Source organism: Lates calcarifer, linkage group LG15 (assembly GCF_001640805.2).
Source record: "Lates calcarifer isolate ASB-BC8 linkage group LG15, TLL_Latcal_v3, whole genome shotgun sequence".
Classification (NCBI taxonomy): Eukaryota; Metazoa; Chordata; class Actinopteri; family Centropomidae; genus Lates; species Lates calcarifer.
The window spans coordinates 7196262-7212162 of NC_066847.1; the positions used below are offsets into that span (position 1 = coordinate 7196262).

Sequence of the window (15901 nt, forward strand, 5' to 3'; positions counted from 1 at the left end):
AAGCACTGGTTTGACTAAAGCCTTCTCTGTACTGTCTATTGATGTGTTTAATTGTTCTTAATTGTGACCTATAGTGCCACCTCGTGGTACATGAAATGTAATACAACATGTATATTAAAGTGGGACTCCAGCCTCAGTGCACATTACTTAAGTATACCCCGTTTAATCTATTTGTATATGACACCTTGGATTAAAGATGGGCGCTTTTATTGCCCTCTCCGTCTGGCTGTGTGGACGGAGAGAAGGGTGGATGGTGGGGTCTGGGGGTGTTCTGAGTAAATCTGATCGGATGCTGCTCAGGATAATGACTGCTGTGTCGGTGACGTAGCCGCTCCCAGGTGTGGCAGTAGGAGGAAACAGGTAGACTGTTGTAGCAAACAACAAAGGTGTTGTGGTCTTAAAACTTGCATACTGTGGCCGAGTGGAAGAGGCGGGGGGGACATCAGAGGTTTTTTTGGATCGAGGAAGGAAGTTTGTTTCAGGAAAAAGCAATGAAAGAGCTATAATTATCTCCAAGAGCTTTTTTTTTCTTTCGATCTCGCAGGGACCGTCGGGGTTTGAAGAAGAGGACGCGGCGGGTTGTCTGAAAACATGGAGGAATGGTGTTGAAAACGTTACTTCACAGTATTTCGAACTTAAATACAGTGTATGAACTCATGTACTTTTGACGCTCGTTCTCTGAGCTGTTTGGGTTAGGTACAGTCTCATTTATGCGTTTGGGACCGCCCGGAGCCATCTGCACTCTTCTTGTTGAAGGTTTAGGTGAGTCGGCCAAAATTAAACGCTTGTTTCATTGAAACTAAAACAGATATTGGTTAAATTGACTTTACTATGATGAGGAGTCTCAGTTAGATTTTATTTGGAGTTTTGGACACTTGGCCGAAATCACCAGCCACAAAAATCAGCAACGCCCAGTAAACAGGAAACGCTAATTAGGCTGCTGTAAAGTAACTTACTTAAGGCAGTGGTGGAAAGTAACTTAAGTTCATCTACTCAAGTACTGTACTTATAGTAAGTGCAGTGTTAAAGCACGTGTACTTTGCTAGAGTAATTCAATTTTATGATACTTCTCTTGCAACATTTTTTTCTACTGCACTACACTTATTTGACAGCTTCAGTGACTATAGATTCAGATTATTGATATAATATATACAAAAGTAGTTGGGTTCGGCCCATCTTTACCAGCTGCAGCATTGATGGTGTTTACACATTTATGCATCCATAGTTATAATCCAACAATATGATATACTGTATATACTCTGCATAATGAGTACTACATTACATTGTGGTATTGCTACTTTTACTTAAGTTAAAAAACATAATATATTTTCCACTACTGACAAAAGGCTGCTGTAGTGTACTGCACCTGTATTCTCAAGTAATAGTATTTCATGTTTAGTGTAAATTTTGTATAAAACTTATGCTTTTTGCTAACATTTTTTACTCTTGAGTTTTACTTAAGCACAGTTTCAAGTCAGAATATCCATTCTGTTCTGTAGGACTGCAGCAGCAATGGGCGACATAGACCTCGAGGAGCAGGAGCCGTTTCCTGTGGACAGAGATGGGAGACAGCTGAGGAATGAAGCAGACGAGCCCGATGGCTTCAGGAAGCTGGGGTGTTGTGAGAAGTTCCAGCATTCAGTTTCCAAGTGGATGCTTCCAGAAGGCTTGCGCAGCAAGTACCTGGAACGTACCAACTGCTGCCCACCCCCCATCTTCATCATCCTCATCAGTATTGTAGAGGTAGCTCTGCTCTAAATGTACACGACACACATACTGTATGACTATGAGTACTGGGCCAGTCAGTATGGATTCTGTGATCTATTTATGCAACATGCAGCCTACATATTGCTTCTATGCTTCCACAGTGTTAATTACTGTATAGATTTGCTTTATTTGTATTTAGCAGAGCAGATATTGAGGTGAACCTATGGAAACACTGGTGAAATGTCTTTAAATCCTAATGTTTCAGGAAAAAAATAGTTGTATTTGATGAGTTATAGCAGCAGTTCTTTAAAAATGTGTGGTTTTCAGACTGTGAAGCTCTTGTGCAGTCTTGAGGATTCATGTATTTCTCTTGTATGTCTCTCCTGGCAAATGTGCTGTCTCTTCTGAATATCCTGATTCATCAGGTGTATTCCTCACAACAGGCAGTAGGCATGGTGTCAATAAAAACAGTAGTTTTCATGAGTAGTAGCTTTAGGTTAACCTTACAGTTGATCCTTACTGGTGTTGGTGCTGAATGTGGAAACAGAAAACCACCGTGTTTTTTTAAAACTTTTAGATTCAGGTAAATAAACACATCTTGTGGAATGTGCAGGATCAGAGGGTGATTTTGTTGAAATAGCAAAATGGGGGGTTGGGGATGATGTGGCCTCATTTTTTCCCATGACTATGGCTCAAAAGGGAATTATTTATATGGCATGAATGACCCCACATGTGTAATTTATAACGACTTAAAGCTAATCCCACCAGGAATGCGTTTAAGATTGTCTGTATGTTTAAACAAACAGAGGGAAGTTTGGTTTTATTGACTTTAAAACAGCTGTGGTATAAGAGATGGTCAGTTTACCTTGTGCGGAGATTGACAAATGCACTTGATGTAATATGTTTACATTGTGTTTGATATTGTTGGACAGCTACTTATTGACATTATCATAATTTGGCAACATTCATTAAGTGCCCTTAAGAATACACAGTCCATCAAAACATAATCAGTAGTTTCAAACACATTATATTGTAATTGTATGCAGATGTATTCATGAATGTATCTGTAAACATGTAAAACTCTTCCTGTATGTACCCAGAAGTGGACACTGGTGCATAAAGAGATAATGAATGACAACATAGTGAAACACAGATATTGTACATTAACATTTACAGATATCCCTGTAGCTGCTCAAAACTGGATTTATATGCTTAAAGCATTTAAAATCATCAGAAATATGTACAAAACTGCTGTTAAAGTCAGTTGTCCGTGTTAATGTTGTGTCAGCTGTAGGCTGTCATTTCAAACAGACATTTTCTTTGTTATCACTAAGCGTTTATGCACATTAACTCTTCACACATTGGAATGAACAGCTCAGTCTTTGTAGCTCACACATGTCCCCTATCACTGCATTTGAATGTCTGTGAATACTATTATTTGCATTTATTCATCAAGAAAAGATTGACTGAGCTTCTGTGTTCTTTCTCAGCGTTCCCTTGACTTATACAAATACAAGCATTCAGACATGTGAGCTGCTCTGTACGATCACACTGGGGGATTTCTGGGGGTCAGCTCTGTGGGATGCATGTCTTGGTAAAGCATTCCTCCACATCTGTATGTCAAATTCACTCCTGTCATTATTTTCGCAGCTGTTTGGTGTTTTAGGGTCTTTTTGGATCCCATACATCAATCCTAATTTTTGTGTCTCCTCTCTGTTTGTCATCAGTTGGCAGTGTTTATCTACTACGCAGTGTGGAAGCCTCAGAAACAGTGGGTGACCCTGGACGAAGGCATCTGGATGAGCCCCCTAACCTACAAGCCTGAATGCAGGCAGGAAGCATGGCGCTTTATCTCGTACATGCTTGTTCACGCTGGGTAAGCCAGGGCAGGGCTTTCAGATACTGTCATTACATGATGAAAGCTTGAGTCAGCGCTTAAAGTGGTCAGAAACCCACATACACCACAGTTCAGTGTAATGGCCCTCCAGTAAACACCAGTCTGGTGAAGCTCATAACCTTTGTAGGGTTTTTTATGCTGTCAGGGGTGTTGATTCATTGCCGTGGTCGATTTTGAGACTGTGTATTGTAACCACTGCATATCTTATCCTGTGTTGAGTATATGTCGCCATAATTTTGAAACTTCTCTCCCTGCTGCATTACTTCATTCAGTATTTTTTAACTGATGCACCAACAGCTTCTGCAAATCACAGATAAAAAAGGCGAGTCATATGATGCTATCTTTAAAATAAATCAGTTTTTCTAAATATATTTTCAAGGCAATTTACAGAAGAAGATAGTTATTAGCTGAATTGCTGGCACATTTGTAAAAACACTTAAAGGTTATGTGGTGTGGGAAGCAAAATGTCTCAAAAACCACAAATGCATAAGCCACAGGAACACAGGAAAACCAAGAATCATGACTACACAGAATCACACAGGAAGACTAGATTAGCAAAGAGGACTGCCAGCTCTGACTGAAAGACACCAAACAGGATATTTGCTTAAATGATAAGTCTGTTACTGTTAACAGATTCTGTGGAAACACCAAGAATGTATAATATAAAAGACTGTTTTTTTTGGCATTAAAAAGGTCAAATTCTTTGTCAACAGATGTTGCAGTGATGTAAAATAATCAGCACAGACAGAATCAGGAGACTTAGAGCTTTCAAACAATGTATTATTTGTCAGGGCTGTATGAAGACTTAGTCCGGTACAAATCAAAAACACACCTAAAATAGTGCAACCGAGGCCACAGCGTCCAGTGGGTGGGACATTGTCTTTTAAAAGGTTAAAGATTTACAAATGGGCTTGGGGCTAAGTGAGGTGTTATTGCATTGCTGGTTGTGGCCTTTTCATGGGATTTGTTTGCAATAGTAAAACTATAGAAGAATTGCTTTTAAAGAATTATCCATCAAATTGAATGAACGGCTGGTTTCACTGTGGAGCGACAGGTGTTTCTGTTATTTTGTCCACTATCCTGTGCATTTGTGTGACATTTACCATTCATCAAGTATATTCTGCTCATTCCCCTCCTCTGCCTGTCTAGTGTGGAGCATATTGTGGGCAACCTGGTGATGCAGCTGCTGCTGGGCATCCCTCTGGAACTGGTCCATAAAGGGTTTGAAGTGGGAATGGTTTACCTTGCTGGCGTCGTGGCAGGTAAGAAACACCTGTCTCTGTCTGTCTCTGAGATTTTCCTCCTCAAGTGAAGCAAACAAAGCTCTCAAAGTCCTAAGCCAGCTCAACATTAACTCGTCTTGAAATAGTTTTTTCTGTTTGTGTCAGAGCGAGTCCACTGATGGTAAAACTGATTATTTCTGTGTCTGTTTCTCCTCAGGGTCTTTGGCCAGCTCCATCTTTGATCCTCTCAGTGCGCTGGTGGGGGCATCTGGAGGTGTTTACGCCCTAATTGGAGGCTACTTTATGAATGCAGTGGTGGTAAGTTTACATACACTTTGATAGGAGGACTTTGTATAAATATCAGCATGTTAGTTGCAGCCATAGTTAGCAGAGTGCAGTGTATGAACAGTACCGGCCACATTTTCAGAGTAAATGTCATATTAATCGTTTGAAATGTCATTGTAAAGGAACATTCATGTGTTACTGAACTACTGAGCACACATTCAGTCTTTTCATACTTTTATTTTTCATGTATGCTGTCCTAAAGTTGCACTGTCTCTGCTTTATTTAATGAAACAGGCATTCACTGTTTTATACAAGGATAAATATGACTGATTCAATTCACAGAATTTCAGAGAGATGATTCCTCTCCTTGGAGTGTTTCGAATCATCGGCATAATAATGATCGGTAGGTCCTTCTGTGTGATTTCAATTTTATTATTTTTCTAATTGCTTTTATAAACCATAAAAAATGATCTGACTCTGTTTTCTTTTTTCAGTCTGTGTTGATTTTGGATTTGCCTTCTACAGAAGATTTGTCAATGATGAGGCTGGTATGAAGGTATGATTTTACTTCTGCTGCACAATAGAGAAAAACTAAAAAAGGGTCCCACTAAAACAAGAAGAGCCTCCAGAGTGACTCAGCAAATCTTGTCTCAAGCTGACAGTGTTTGGCAATGGCTTTATTTACCTCTGCCTACAGACAAGATCAACAGCTCTTGCTGGGACATGATACATACCTCTCTATATAGGTGTGACTAATAGGGATAGATACTGTATATCCAGTAATCCACATCTAGAAATGTAGACACTAGTCCATAGTTTCAGTTTTGAAGAACAAAACAAAGTATCATCTTCCACTTTGACAAAACTGGTTTGTCTTTCCAACTGATTAATACAGACTCCCGATTCCTTTATTCCCTCCCCTGCCTTGTTATCTCCCTCCTCTCTTCCCCCACCATTAATTTGTTTTGCCTGTTAAACTGGCCCTGCAAGTTTTGGTGTGTTCACCACATCTCAGGGAGGTCGAATGACAGTAGTTTGGGGTGTCTGTGTAATTTAAGTTTAATGATTGTGAACTTACAGGCTAAATCTAAGACCTGACCTCATCTTTTCTCATCTCAGGTTTCCTTTGTGGCCCATTTTGGAGGAATTGTGGCAGGGATGACCATCGGTTACGTCTTCTTCAGCGCTTACAACATGAAGCTACTCAAGGACCCGCGTTTCTGGCTGTGCATAGTAGGCTTTGTAGTCTTTGTGCTCTTTGCCGTGCTCTTCAACATCTTCCTCTCACCAGCACCATAGGTCTGTAAAGCCTTAATGTCTCACTCAGGAAGTTATATTTTACTGATGTGTTTCAGAGCAAAATTGTTTTTGAGAGGTTTTGTGAATGTAGTGTACAGGGTTTTTTTCTATCAAATTTTCAGTTTCTTAAGAGTTAAATTTGTGAGTACAAATGGTAGAGTGCCCCCTGCTGTTTGTGTGTAGCATTACAAAAGACATATCTTCATGACAGACATATCTGATTTTTTACAGTTGATAATGAAATGTCTTTTTAAAGTGAATAATTTTGCAGTGATATTTCTCTTATTCTATACTTTAGCTTACTATACTATATTTGATACTTGACTGTCTTGTCTATTTTGTTTGGAAGATTTTAGACCTTTTTGTACTTTTCAAGATATTCAGGATATCAATGAACACACTGGTCCTAATTCATGTAATTTTTCTTAATGATCACACTGTTTTATAGAATAATATTATGCTTCTCTGTTCTTTTGCTAATTATCTGTTGAATCATCATCATAGACTCTTACAGACTTCCAGTATTCCTGAATATGTGCCTTAAACGTGGTGAAATCCTCCACTACATTAAACACTAAATTTACAAAGATATCACATCTGTTCAGTGAGTTTGGTCGGTTGTTGTATGACAGCACTAACAAGAAGAAATAGTTTACAAAACGATCTCAGGAAAAAGGAATGAATGTGTTGCCTTTTCCTTTTGTAAACACAGGAGCTGGTTTACCATCAGGCCTTGGCTTAATGCCGCATTATTGTTTTCACATCCTGTTGACAGGACGTGAGTTGATTAATGTTTTTGTCATACTTACTGTTTTTTTTACCTTGTAGATACAAAATGCAAAACTTAAATCTTAAACATCCAGCTTTTGGAAATGACATCAGCTGTAACTTGTTACTGCAATTAAACAGTGGAGGATATTGTACAATACTCTTACATAACTACCTTTAACACAAGTGTAAGTTACAATTTAATGACAGTATATCTATATACTCAGTTCTATAAGTCTATAAATGAAAACTCTTTAATATGACTGTTTATATCTGGTGTGACAAGGAGCATTGGGTAACACTTGGGGTTCAGAAACAGATCTTATTTTTGAAAATGTACTTAATTTATCTATGATTACAGGGAAAGTATAACCAAAGACCAAGCAGAGACCTCCTATATTTGGTTTAACATTTCCACAGCTCAAAGTTAAATGTATTTTTAATGAAGTTTGATGTTTTTATGTGTATTTGACTGTTGATTTTATCAGATGAATTTATGCTGTTTGATATTGCTGAGACTCAGTTGCGTGTATTTGATTGTACCCATATAGAACCAACTGCTTTTGATGTTTTACAGTATGTGGAAAGTTCCATAGTTTCCAAGCTCAGCACATCAATATAATTCAGTCCATCATTCAGCTATCACAAACTTGTTTGCCTTGACCCTGAAGCAGTTGGGAGTGGTATGTTGCCTTACGTAGATCTACATCAGACATTTGTAATGTCAGCAAGCAAGATGGCTGCCTGATCTACGAGATTACACTTTTTGTTTCTTATATTAAATATTTGCTGCCAAAATTGTGCAATGTATTTGCATCTCTTCTTTTTTTTACATTTTCTATTTTATAATTCATTGTTTAGAATGTGTAGTTTTTAAAGAGTTAACAAGGACATTGCTTTTAAAATACTGAAAACAATCACTGGGTTCCTTAATTCAGTTTGGTTAGCAATGAATGCTCTGTTCCTGACAACAGATAACAACCCACCCACCAGTTGGGAACAACTTGAATTTAGTTAATAAAAAGTGATATCAAGATAGAATTTATTTTTAAATAGTGTTTTTATTGCCCATGAGAAAAAAACTGAATTGAAGCAAATTAAAATGATTTGATTTGCAGCACATTTATTGTAATGTCATGTTTCAGATTACAGACAGTTTGATCAATTATCTATCAATTATCAAAAATTAATTTCATATTTTGAAACAGTTAATTGTGCTGGGACACCAGCAGATGTCCTGATGCTACTCATTATAGATTTAGGGGCTGATGTACAAGTGAAAATTGATTGGTGTGATTGGAAGAAAAAAAATGGAAATAGCACTGGGATTTTCCCAATATGTTCCCGAGTGTGACCCTCTGTACCCCTAATGTGTTTGTACCAGACTGGTTTGAATCAATCCTGGTCTGCTGGGCAGAATGGAGGATTTCAGGTCGGAGGGGGAAAAGATCAGACTGGGATATAGCTTCACATAGCAGATGGGTATATGGGTATAAGTTTCACCTTGAACCATTGAGCTGATTGGTTGAATCTTGTCAACACTCAAAATTAGGCTAGTCCTGGAGTTAGGCTTGTGTTTTTTTTCCTGTTGATAGCAAATACTATCACCCCTGTTTGTCATGCCCTGTGCAGCTAGAGAACAATAGAGCATAAGCATTTCAGACTATGGTTGTGAAGCTGTAATATCATGACTGACCCAAGATAACAAGCACATTTATCTCACAGGGGTGTTAAATGGTATTTTGAATTGGACTATGTGAAGTTGGCAACCAGCAGTTAGCAAGCACGCTAATCCATTGAGATAGATTTGTAGTAAGTGGGATAAAATAATGTGCCAAGTGCATGAGACCCTAATTACATCCTGTGAGAAGCAGCAGAGTATGAAATTGGACATGATGACTCATTGATTACTTAGCCACAGGAGAAAACTATTGATCGCACAAGGCCTGTGCAGATAACTGACTGGTATTGATAATGTGGGGATTGCAACTTCAGTATCTGTTTCTCCTTCTCTTTGTTTGAACATTTGGAACACATAGATTCAAGTAACGGAGTGCTAACAAATTACAAACATGTAGTTTTGACTTGCAAAACAACAATTTGGAAGCAGCTTGGCCACCAAAATACCACACCTAATGCACACACCTGAATGGACCACTACCATATACCATATGACCAGCAGTCGCCATTTGTGCTGTTGATTGCATGAAACTTTGCTGTGTAGGAAGATAAAAAACAGTCTGAATGATGCAGTTACATCAGGACAAACACAAAAAAAGCCCTGACCTAGCAAGATTGAGGTCAGTATTGGTATTACAACCGGCTACAACCCCATCACTGTGGGTCCATGATCTAAATGCATCTGTGAAGCTGTTGGTATCGACTTCTCTCTGCTCAGAGTAGTGCTGGCGCTCTTCCCACAACAGTTCAGTCATTCCAACTTTGTTTTTGAAGCAGAGGGCGGTCGCTGAAGTTTGGGGTGATGCGCAGGGACTCATGTGGAGGGCGCTAACGATTTTTAAAACTTTTTGGTGACCGCGTCAGGGCTGCATGACCCGAGGAGATTTAAGTCACCACCGGCAGTCTGTCCATGCTGCTGCAAGGTAAATGGAAACTACACATAACTCTGCCCTGGTTTATATAATGGCTTTGCTGAGGGGAACGTTTTTTATTATGGCAAAACTGGACAACTGGCGAGACTAGGAAGCATGTCTCTGGATGCACAAGTCCTCTCTATCTACTTTTGATATATCTTTTTGCAGACATGTGACACGGTGCATATTTACTTCAAAGGTTTTCTACTTGTTATTGTTTCATTTTTTCAGTTGAGAGGTACTGTATGTTTTTAATACTTCCATTGTAACTGGGAATTCTAGAGTACTATCTTAAGCTGCAATTTTTCCAGGGTTGTTGGTGCTTTATTACAAATTTGGCTCTATTTTTATTGTTCTCATTATATCTGAAGTGCCTGAAATGTCTTTGCTGTCTGTATAAACTCAAAATGACTTCCTTATTATACTGTTACCTTTAGAGATCCATTCAATTTTAAAGTGTTTTAGCAGATCTTCTTCCCTAATTACTCAGTTTCTTTGTTAATGGCTTTCTCCTAGTCATAATGGCAGAGTGAAGATGGGGGACTGGAACTTCCTTGGGGGGATTTTGGAGGAGGTGCATATCCACTCCACTATGGTGGGCAAGATCTGGCTCACCATCCTGTTCATCTTCCGCATGCTGGTCCTCGGGGTGGCGGCGGAGGACGTGTGGAATGACGAGCAGGCTGACTTCATATGCAACACCGAGCAGCCCGGATGCAGAAACGTGTGCTACGACCTGGCTTTCCCAGTCTCCCTCATCCGATACTGGGTGCTGCAGGTCATCTTTGTGTCCTCCCCCTCATTGGTTTACATGGGCCACGCTCTCTACAGGCTCCGGGCCCTGGAGAAGGCACGGCAGAAGAAGAAGGCCCTGCTGAGGAAGGAGCTGGAGCTGGTCGACGTGGAGTTGGCAGAAGCCAGGAAAAGGATTGAGCGGGAGATGAAGCAGCTCGATCAGGGGAAGCTCAACAAAGCTCCTCTGAGGGGCTCTCTGCTTCGCACATATGTGGCCCACATTATAACTCGCTCTGTTGTTGAAGTGGCCTTCATGACAGGCCAGTTTCTCCTGTACGGCTTTCACCTCTACCCGCTCTTCAAGTGTGAGCGAGATCCTTGTCCAAATGCTGTAGACTGCTATGTTTCCAGACCAACAGAGAAAACTGTCTTCATGGTCTTCATGCAATGCATTGCTGCAATCTCCCTCTTCCTAAACATCTTGGAGATCATGCATCTGGGCTACAAGAAGATTAAAAAGGCCATCTTGGACTTTTACCCTCACTTGAGAGACGAAAGAGATGAACTTGATGACTTTTATGCCAATAAGTATAAAAAAGAATCTGTTGTCCAAATATGCACCACTGCAGCCCGAAAGGCAACAATCGCCTCTGCACCTAGTGACTACAACCTCATGATAGAGAGGGTGCAGGGCACAATTATGTACCCGAACCTTAACAAACCTTCAACTTTTCTACCTCCTCAGGGTGAGCACGCCACTCAGCAGGATGTGGATGATTACACATGTTCAGTTCAAAGCCCCCCGGGGTGTAACAGCACCTCGACTACCAACGAGCCCTGCTCACCGTGCTGCGATTCCCTGATTAATCCGAAGCAGGAGGCCGATGACTCTTTACATCTTCCCCCACGCAGTGAGAGAGACAGCAGCGAAAGAGGGAGCCCAGACTCTCCAAAGTGCCCACAGAAGGCAGCTCACGCTTCCTCCCTCCCAACGCTGCCAGTGAGCGCATCAAGGAAACCGTGGATGGTTCACGGCTCTTTTAAATGCTCCACGGTGCCAGAGGGTAAAAGCTCCGACACAGATTCATACGGGGGCACTAAAGCCAGCAGTGGGCCTCCCTCCGCTCGAATTCAGTCAAAATCAGACGACAGACATCAAAGCCGACCCTCCACCCCGGAGTCACTGGACGACTCCAGCTCAGGATCCAGGCACAACTCGAGAGCACCTTCCTCTAACTGCAAAACATCAATGGCAAGTAACACAAGCAGCAGACGAGCCTCGGACCTGCAAATCTAAACTCTGAACAACTTCCTTATTTGCATTACTGTCACACGGACATCCATGTTACACATTTGACCTTCATTTCAATATTGAACCTATGGATTTAACAGCACTGTGAGCAGCTAACAGGACAGGTTGGAGTTTGCTAATATTTGTTTGGTCTGTTTTTATCCTGAACATAAACAGTTTAATCTGATTAACGTAGCATGCTTTAAAAACCCACTACAGTTCAACTAATGCAATAATTGTTTTTGATGTCATATTACAATAAAAAAACAACAGAGGACTTCATGCTATGTTTTTATTTTTCCAGTTATTCTTGGAATAAACATTTTCTTTATTGCTAGCATTGAGAAATAAATTAAACTAATTAAAAGGTGATCTAAGAGTTGCATCATACATCCTAATGGTTTGAAACATAAGGTAGGCCTGCACTGGACTGATGTTTTCATAGTAGTGTCACATAAAAACACTGTCCACTTTATTTAAGCTTTTGCTTTATTGACTGCAGATGGTTTTCTGGGGGAATATTCATTTTTGATAACTGACACTGTGAAAAGTCACTTGTTGGTGCACATTTTTAATTTGTTGCATGGCAAACTTATGTGTACACTTGTAACATGAAGTGATACTTTAAACAAAATAAATTAAAGTCACTTTGCAAATGCAGGAAATAATGAGTTGACCTGTACATATAGCATATCATTAAGCAGCTAACACAGCAGCACTGTCCCAGCCAACAAGACCACTGCTGATTTTCTGTCCCATTTGTTTGTTTTCACTGTTTGTCCCTGATGAAATGACTGAAAGTTATTAAAATTGATTGAACCTGGTAGAAAAACAGATGTGCTCTGGTCCCCAAGGTCTTCATTTACATCTGTATCAGTGTTATCCTTGGTTTGTTTCCTGAGAGGATTTTGTTCATTTTGTATCCTTAAGTGTAAAATAACAACGACTGCTTATGTAAGTCCTTTGTAAATGAAATTCAATACTTTTAATACCCTCTATGGCCTTTTTAAAGGAACCTGAAGACAGTGCTCTGAATCTGACCACAGTGACTTCAGTGTCAAAACATTCTTGTTCAAAAATTTGTTCAGTCAGTGACACACCATTAGTTACAATACTGGTCTTTATTTTACATTTTTAAACTCTCTTACAACTGTTCTCTTACACCAGGCATTTCAAAATAAAGTATAAGTGTGTCTTTCTCACACACTATGTTGTTTGGATCTGGACAATAAATGCATGTTTATTACAATGCCAGAAAAATAAAATTATCAGCTGTATAATCAAATGGAACCCTTTCATAGACCTCTCAAAAATAAGGGCACTTTCTCAGTAAAGATATACTAAAGACAGACTGAACTAGACAAAAACTTATTTACACACATGTACAGAATAAGTTAGATTTTAAGAAACAAAGTAGAAACTTACAAAAAAATTAGCACAGCTATATAAAAATTATTGGCTATCACTTAACAGTGTCGTCTTGTCTTGGAATTCAAAGTGCCAGTAATATCAACAAAAAAATACATTCATCAAACCAAAGCTCTGCCGTGGTCTACTCTGCTGTGGCTCCATCTTCTGATACAGGTTCATGGCGCTGCAGCTACAGAGACAGAGGGAATAAGTATCTATATTAGGCACCTGAAAGTATGTTGACTAAACATACATTAATTTAAGGATTAATTAAAGGATTAAGTTTACCCTTGTTTTGAGGTCTTTGTTTTCCTCTGCCAGACGAGCACACCTCTGCCTCAGGTCGATCACCTCCTGCTGCAGAGCCTCTGTGTCGGCTGAGGTCTGACCAGCGGCACCGAGATGCTGCTTCACAAATCTGCAGGGAGTTGGTTAAAGAATCTACGGGGCAGGTGTGTCATTATCTATTGAATTCTGCCCATCTCTCTTAATTATGTTTATTGTTGAGAAGTGGTGGGTGGGGGCACAAACCTGATTCACTACCAACTACACATTCATTTGCAGAGTAGAAGAAGATCTTAATGTATATAAAAGGATACTCCAAGGCATTGTTGGGCCTTTCAGGTTGTTCATACAAAGCCACGAGTACTGAAACCAAACAGGGGGGGAAAAAAAAAGTTAAATTACAGAAGAGCAGAAGCTACTAATACGTAACCTTGTTTGCAGCTCTCCTGGTTTGCTTCATTTGCTTATCTTTAGTTGCTTTTATTGTGAAGTGTGTGAATATTGCTCAAGCCCAGACAGAAATTATTTCTACAGGAAAATAATGTGCCATACCACTGGTGAGACTGTCAACAACACCAGCTTTCTCCAAGTATCTCCGAAAGTGCTCCCTTTTAGTGTCTGAAGCCTGTAGGAAGAAAAAAAGTCAGTCATTTTATTACCAACTGATCTCAAAATTGTCAACTCTCAGGTCTAGTTAACTGCAATACCCATAGAGATGTAGATGGCCTGAAGGCATGGGCAGGTTATGAGACTATGGCCCGCTGGGTAGAGACATGTAACGTAACGTAACAGCAAGACACGCTTGTGATTGTTTTGTGGGGTTTTTTAAGTGTGTCTTTATGAAGTTTTTTTTTTTTGGCATCTCTGTTGTCATTTGGAGTCTAGGCATTGTTATTTTACCATGTCTTAGTTGTTGTTTTGTGTCTATGGTTGTTATTTTGCATCTGTATTTAGCCATTTTGTGTCACTGTGATAATTTTACATCTCTGCTCGGTTGTTTTGTGTTTCTTTCTGGTCGTTTTGCATGTCTTCTCATGTCTGTTTGTCTGATCATACTAATTTTGTGTGTCTTTAAGGTTGTTTTGCATCTCTCTGTGCTTGCTTTGCATGTCTTTGAAGTCGTGTCCTCTCTTAGTGGTTATTTTGACTTTATTTGTAGTCGTTTGATTGACCTTCCAACAAGAAATTATAACAGTCACTTCATACAGAGGTTCTGGTCCAGGTCCTCCCTTAACCCCAGTAATCCACATATGCCCAAAATTCCTGTTTGTTAGTAATTTCCAGATTTATCTGTTGCTGGGTTATAACATGGTCGAAATATGATCTGCAGCAAAAAGTGTCAAACACGTTTGTATTTTCTTAACGTTATATTATCTTAGTTTCAGCATAGGTTTATCTACAAACTTTAACGACCCCAATTATAAAAACCAAAACACCAGCTGCCCCAGGTGTTCGGATCTTATCACTGATCAACTCCTTCTAACCGCAGCTTGCTAACGTTAGCTTAGCTAACCTACAGTTACTAGACAAACAGTTTCTCAAGAACATTTGTGTAAAATAAAGCGAAAGCAAACACACTTACTCTATGATGTGCCATGATAATGTAGGCTGTAAAGTTGACTTTCCTCTTATAAATACTATGTTAAGTGTCCCGCTCGGTATCGCAGTGGTTAATTTGGAAAAACAGGTTAAGTGCCGGGCCGGAGAAGTTAAGTTTCGTTTATCACGTCCCTTCAAGCAACGGGTGTTGCCTTCAGGTGTTCATCGTAAAAGTAATAACGTGACAAACACATGGACTGACCATGACTGAAGTGAAAATTGGCTTATTTATTTATTTTTAAAAATTAAAGAGCATTGGACATCAGTATTTATATATTTAGAAAATCATTCGATCCTGGTTGTGCCACTTGACAGAGGGTACAAACAACAAATTACATGCTATCTTCTTTGGTTGGAAAGAATTGTTGCATATGGAGCTTACAGATCCCTGCCCTGCTACACTTTTAAGTTCAATTTTTTAGATTTTATTTTTAGATTTCTATTATATCTCTCAATACGCAGCCTTACCACCAGCCTTGTTGCATCATATTGGCGATTTTAGCTATAAATTATGACATTTTCGGAAGACCTTGAAAGTCTCAACTTAACTGTAGTGGATGTCTGCCGCCATCTGCTGGTAATATCGCGTAATGCCACAACTGCCCATTTTCAATTTGTTTCGTTTTAAACAACCTTCATGAAATGTTCAGTTTTTTTTCTGTCAAATAAAAATGTATTAGTCGTGTGTTAATGGTACCAACTCGAACGGCTTTTAAACTGTCTTGACGAGGGTGCGTATCTGCTTCTTATTCGGGTGATAGGTCACAAAACAAGTCTGAGTACTAGTCAGGTGACAGCGACAAACCTC

The 15901-nt window shown here is 39.6% G+C and overlaps 3 protein-coding genes across 3 annotated transcripts; 2 read left to right on the plus strand and 1 right to left on the minus strand.

Moving 5' to 3' along the window:
• The first annotated feature begins 333 nt into the window (after positions 1-333).
• On the plus strand, positions 334-7980 carry rhbdl2 (rhomboid, veinlet-like 2 (Drosophila)). The gene is made up of 8 exons (XM_018699980.2): positions 334-762; positions 1500-1743; positions 3435-3583; positions 4754-4866; positions 5045-5145; positions 5455-5515; positions 5607-5668; positions 6232-7980. The coding sequence occupies exons 2-8, from the start codon at positions 1513-1515 to the stop codon at positions 6409-6411; spliced, it is 897 nt and encodes a 298-aa protein (XP_018555496.1). The 5' UTR covers positions 334-762; positions 1500-1512; the 3' UTR covers positions 6412-7980.
• A 2308-nt stretch (positions 7981-10288) lies between these two features.
• Positions 10289-12080, plus strand: gja9a (gap junction protein alpha 9a). Its single transcript, XM_018699981.2, has one exon. It carries the CDS (start codon positions 10309-10311, stop codon positions 11803-11805), a length of 1497 nt encoding a protein of 498 aa, XP_018555497.1. The 5' UTR covers positions 10289-10308; the 3' UTR covers positions 11806-12080.
• An 821-nt stretch (positions 12081-12901) lies between these two features.
• On the minus strand, positions 12902-15245 carry LOC108899508 (c-Myc-binding protein). The gene is made up of 5 exons (XM_018699983.2): positions 15077-15245; positions 14047-14119; positions 13809-13857; positions 13498-13627; positions 12902-13399 (listed from the first exon to the last, which is right to left on the minus strand). Exons 1-5 carry the CDS (start codon positions 15089-15091, stop codon positions 13352-13354), a joined length of 315 nt encoding a protein of 104 aa, XP_018555499.1. The 5' UTR covers positions 15092-15245; the 3' UTR covers positions 12902-13351.
• Between the last annotated feature and the right edge of the window lie 656 nt (positions 15246-15901).

Coding starts and splice junctions, on each gene's coding strand:
- rhbdl2 (XM_018699980.2), top strand. CDS start 1,513: ATGGGCGACATAGACCTCGAGGAGCAGGAGCCGTTTCCTGTGGACAGA. Junction 1,744..3,434: donor TCCTCATCAGTATTGTAGAG/GTAGCTCTGCTC, acceptor GTTTGTCATCAG/TTGGCAGTGTTTATCTACTA. Junction 4,867..5,044: donor CCTTGCTGGCGTCGTGGCAG/GTAAGAAACACC, acceptor GTTTCTCCTCAG/GGTCTTTGGCCAGCTCCATC.
- gja9a (XM_018699981.2), top strand. CDS start 10,309: ATGGGGGACTGGAACTTCCTTGGGGGGATTTTGGAGGAGGTGCATATC.
- LOC108899508 (XM_018699983.2), bottom strand. Junction 13,858..14,046: donor TGTTGACAGTCTCACCAGTG/GTATGGCACATT, acceptor GTTTGGTTTCAG/TACTCGTGGCTTTGTATGAA. Junction 13,400..13,497: donor ACAAAGACCTCAAAACAAGG/GTAAACTTAATC, acceptor CTGTCTCTGTAG/CTGCAGCGCCATGAACCTGT.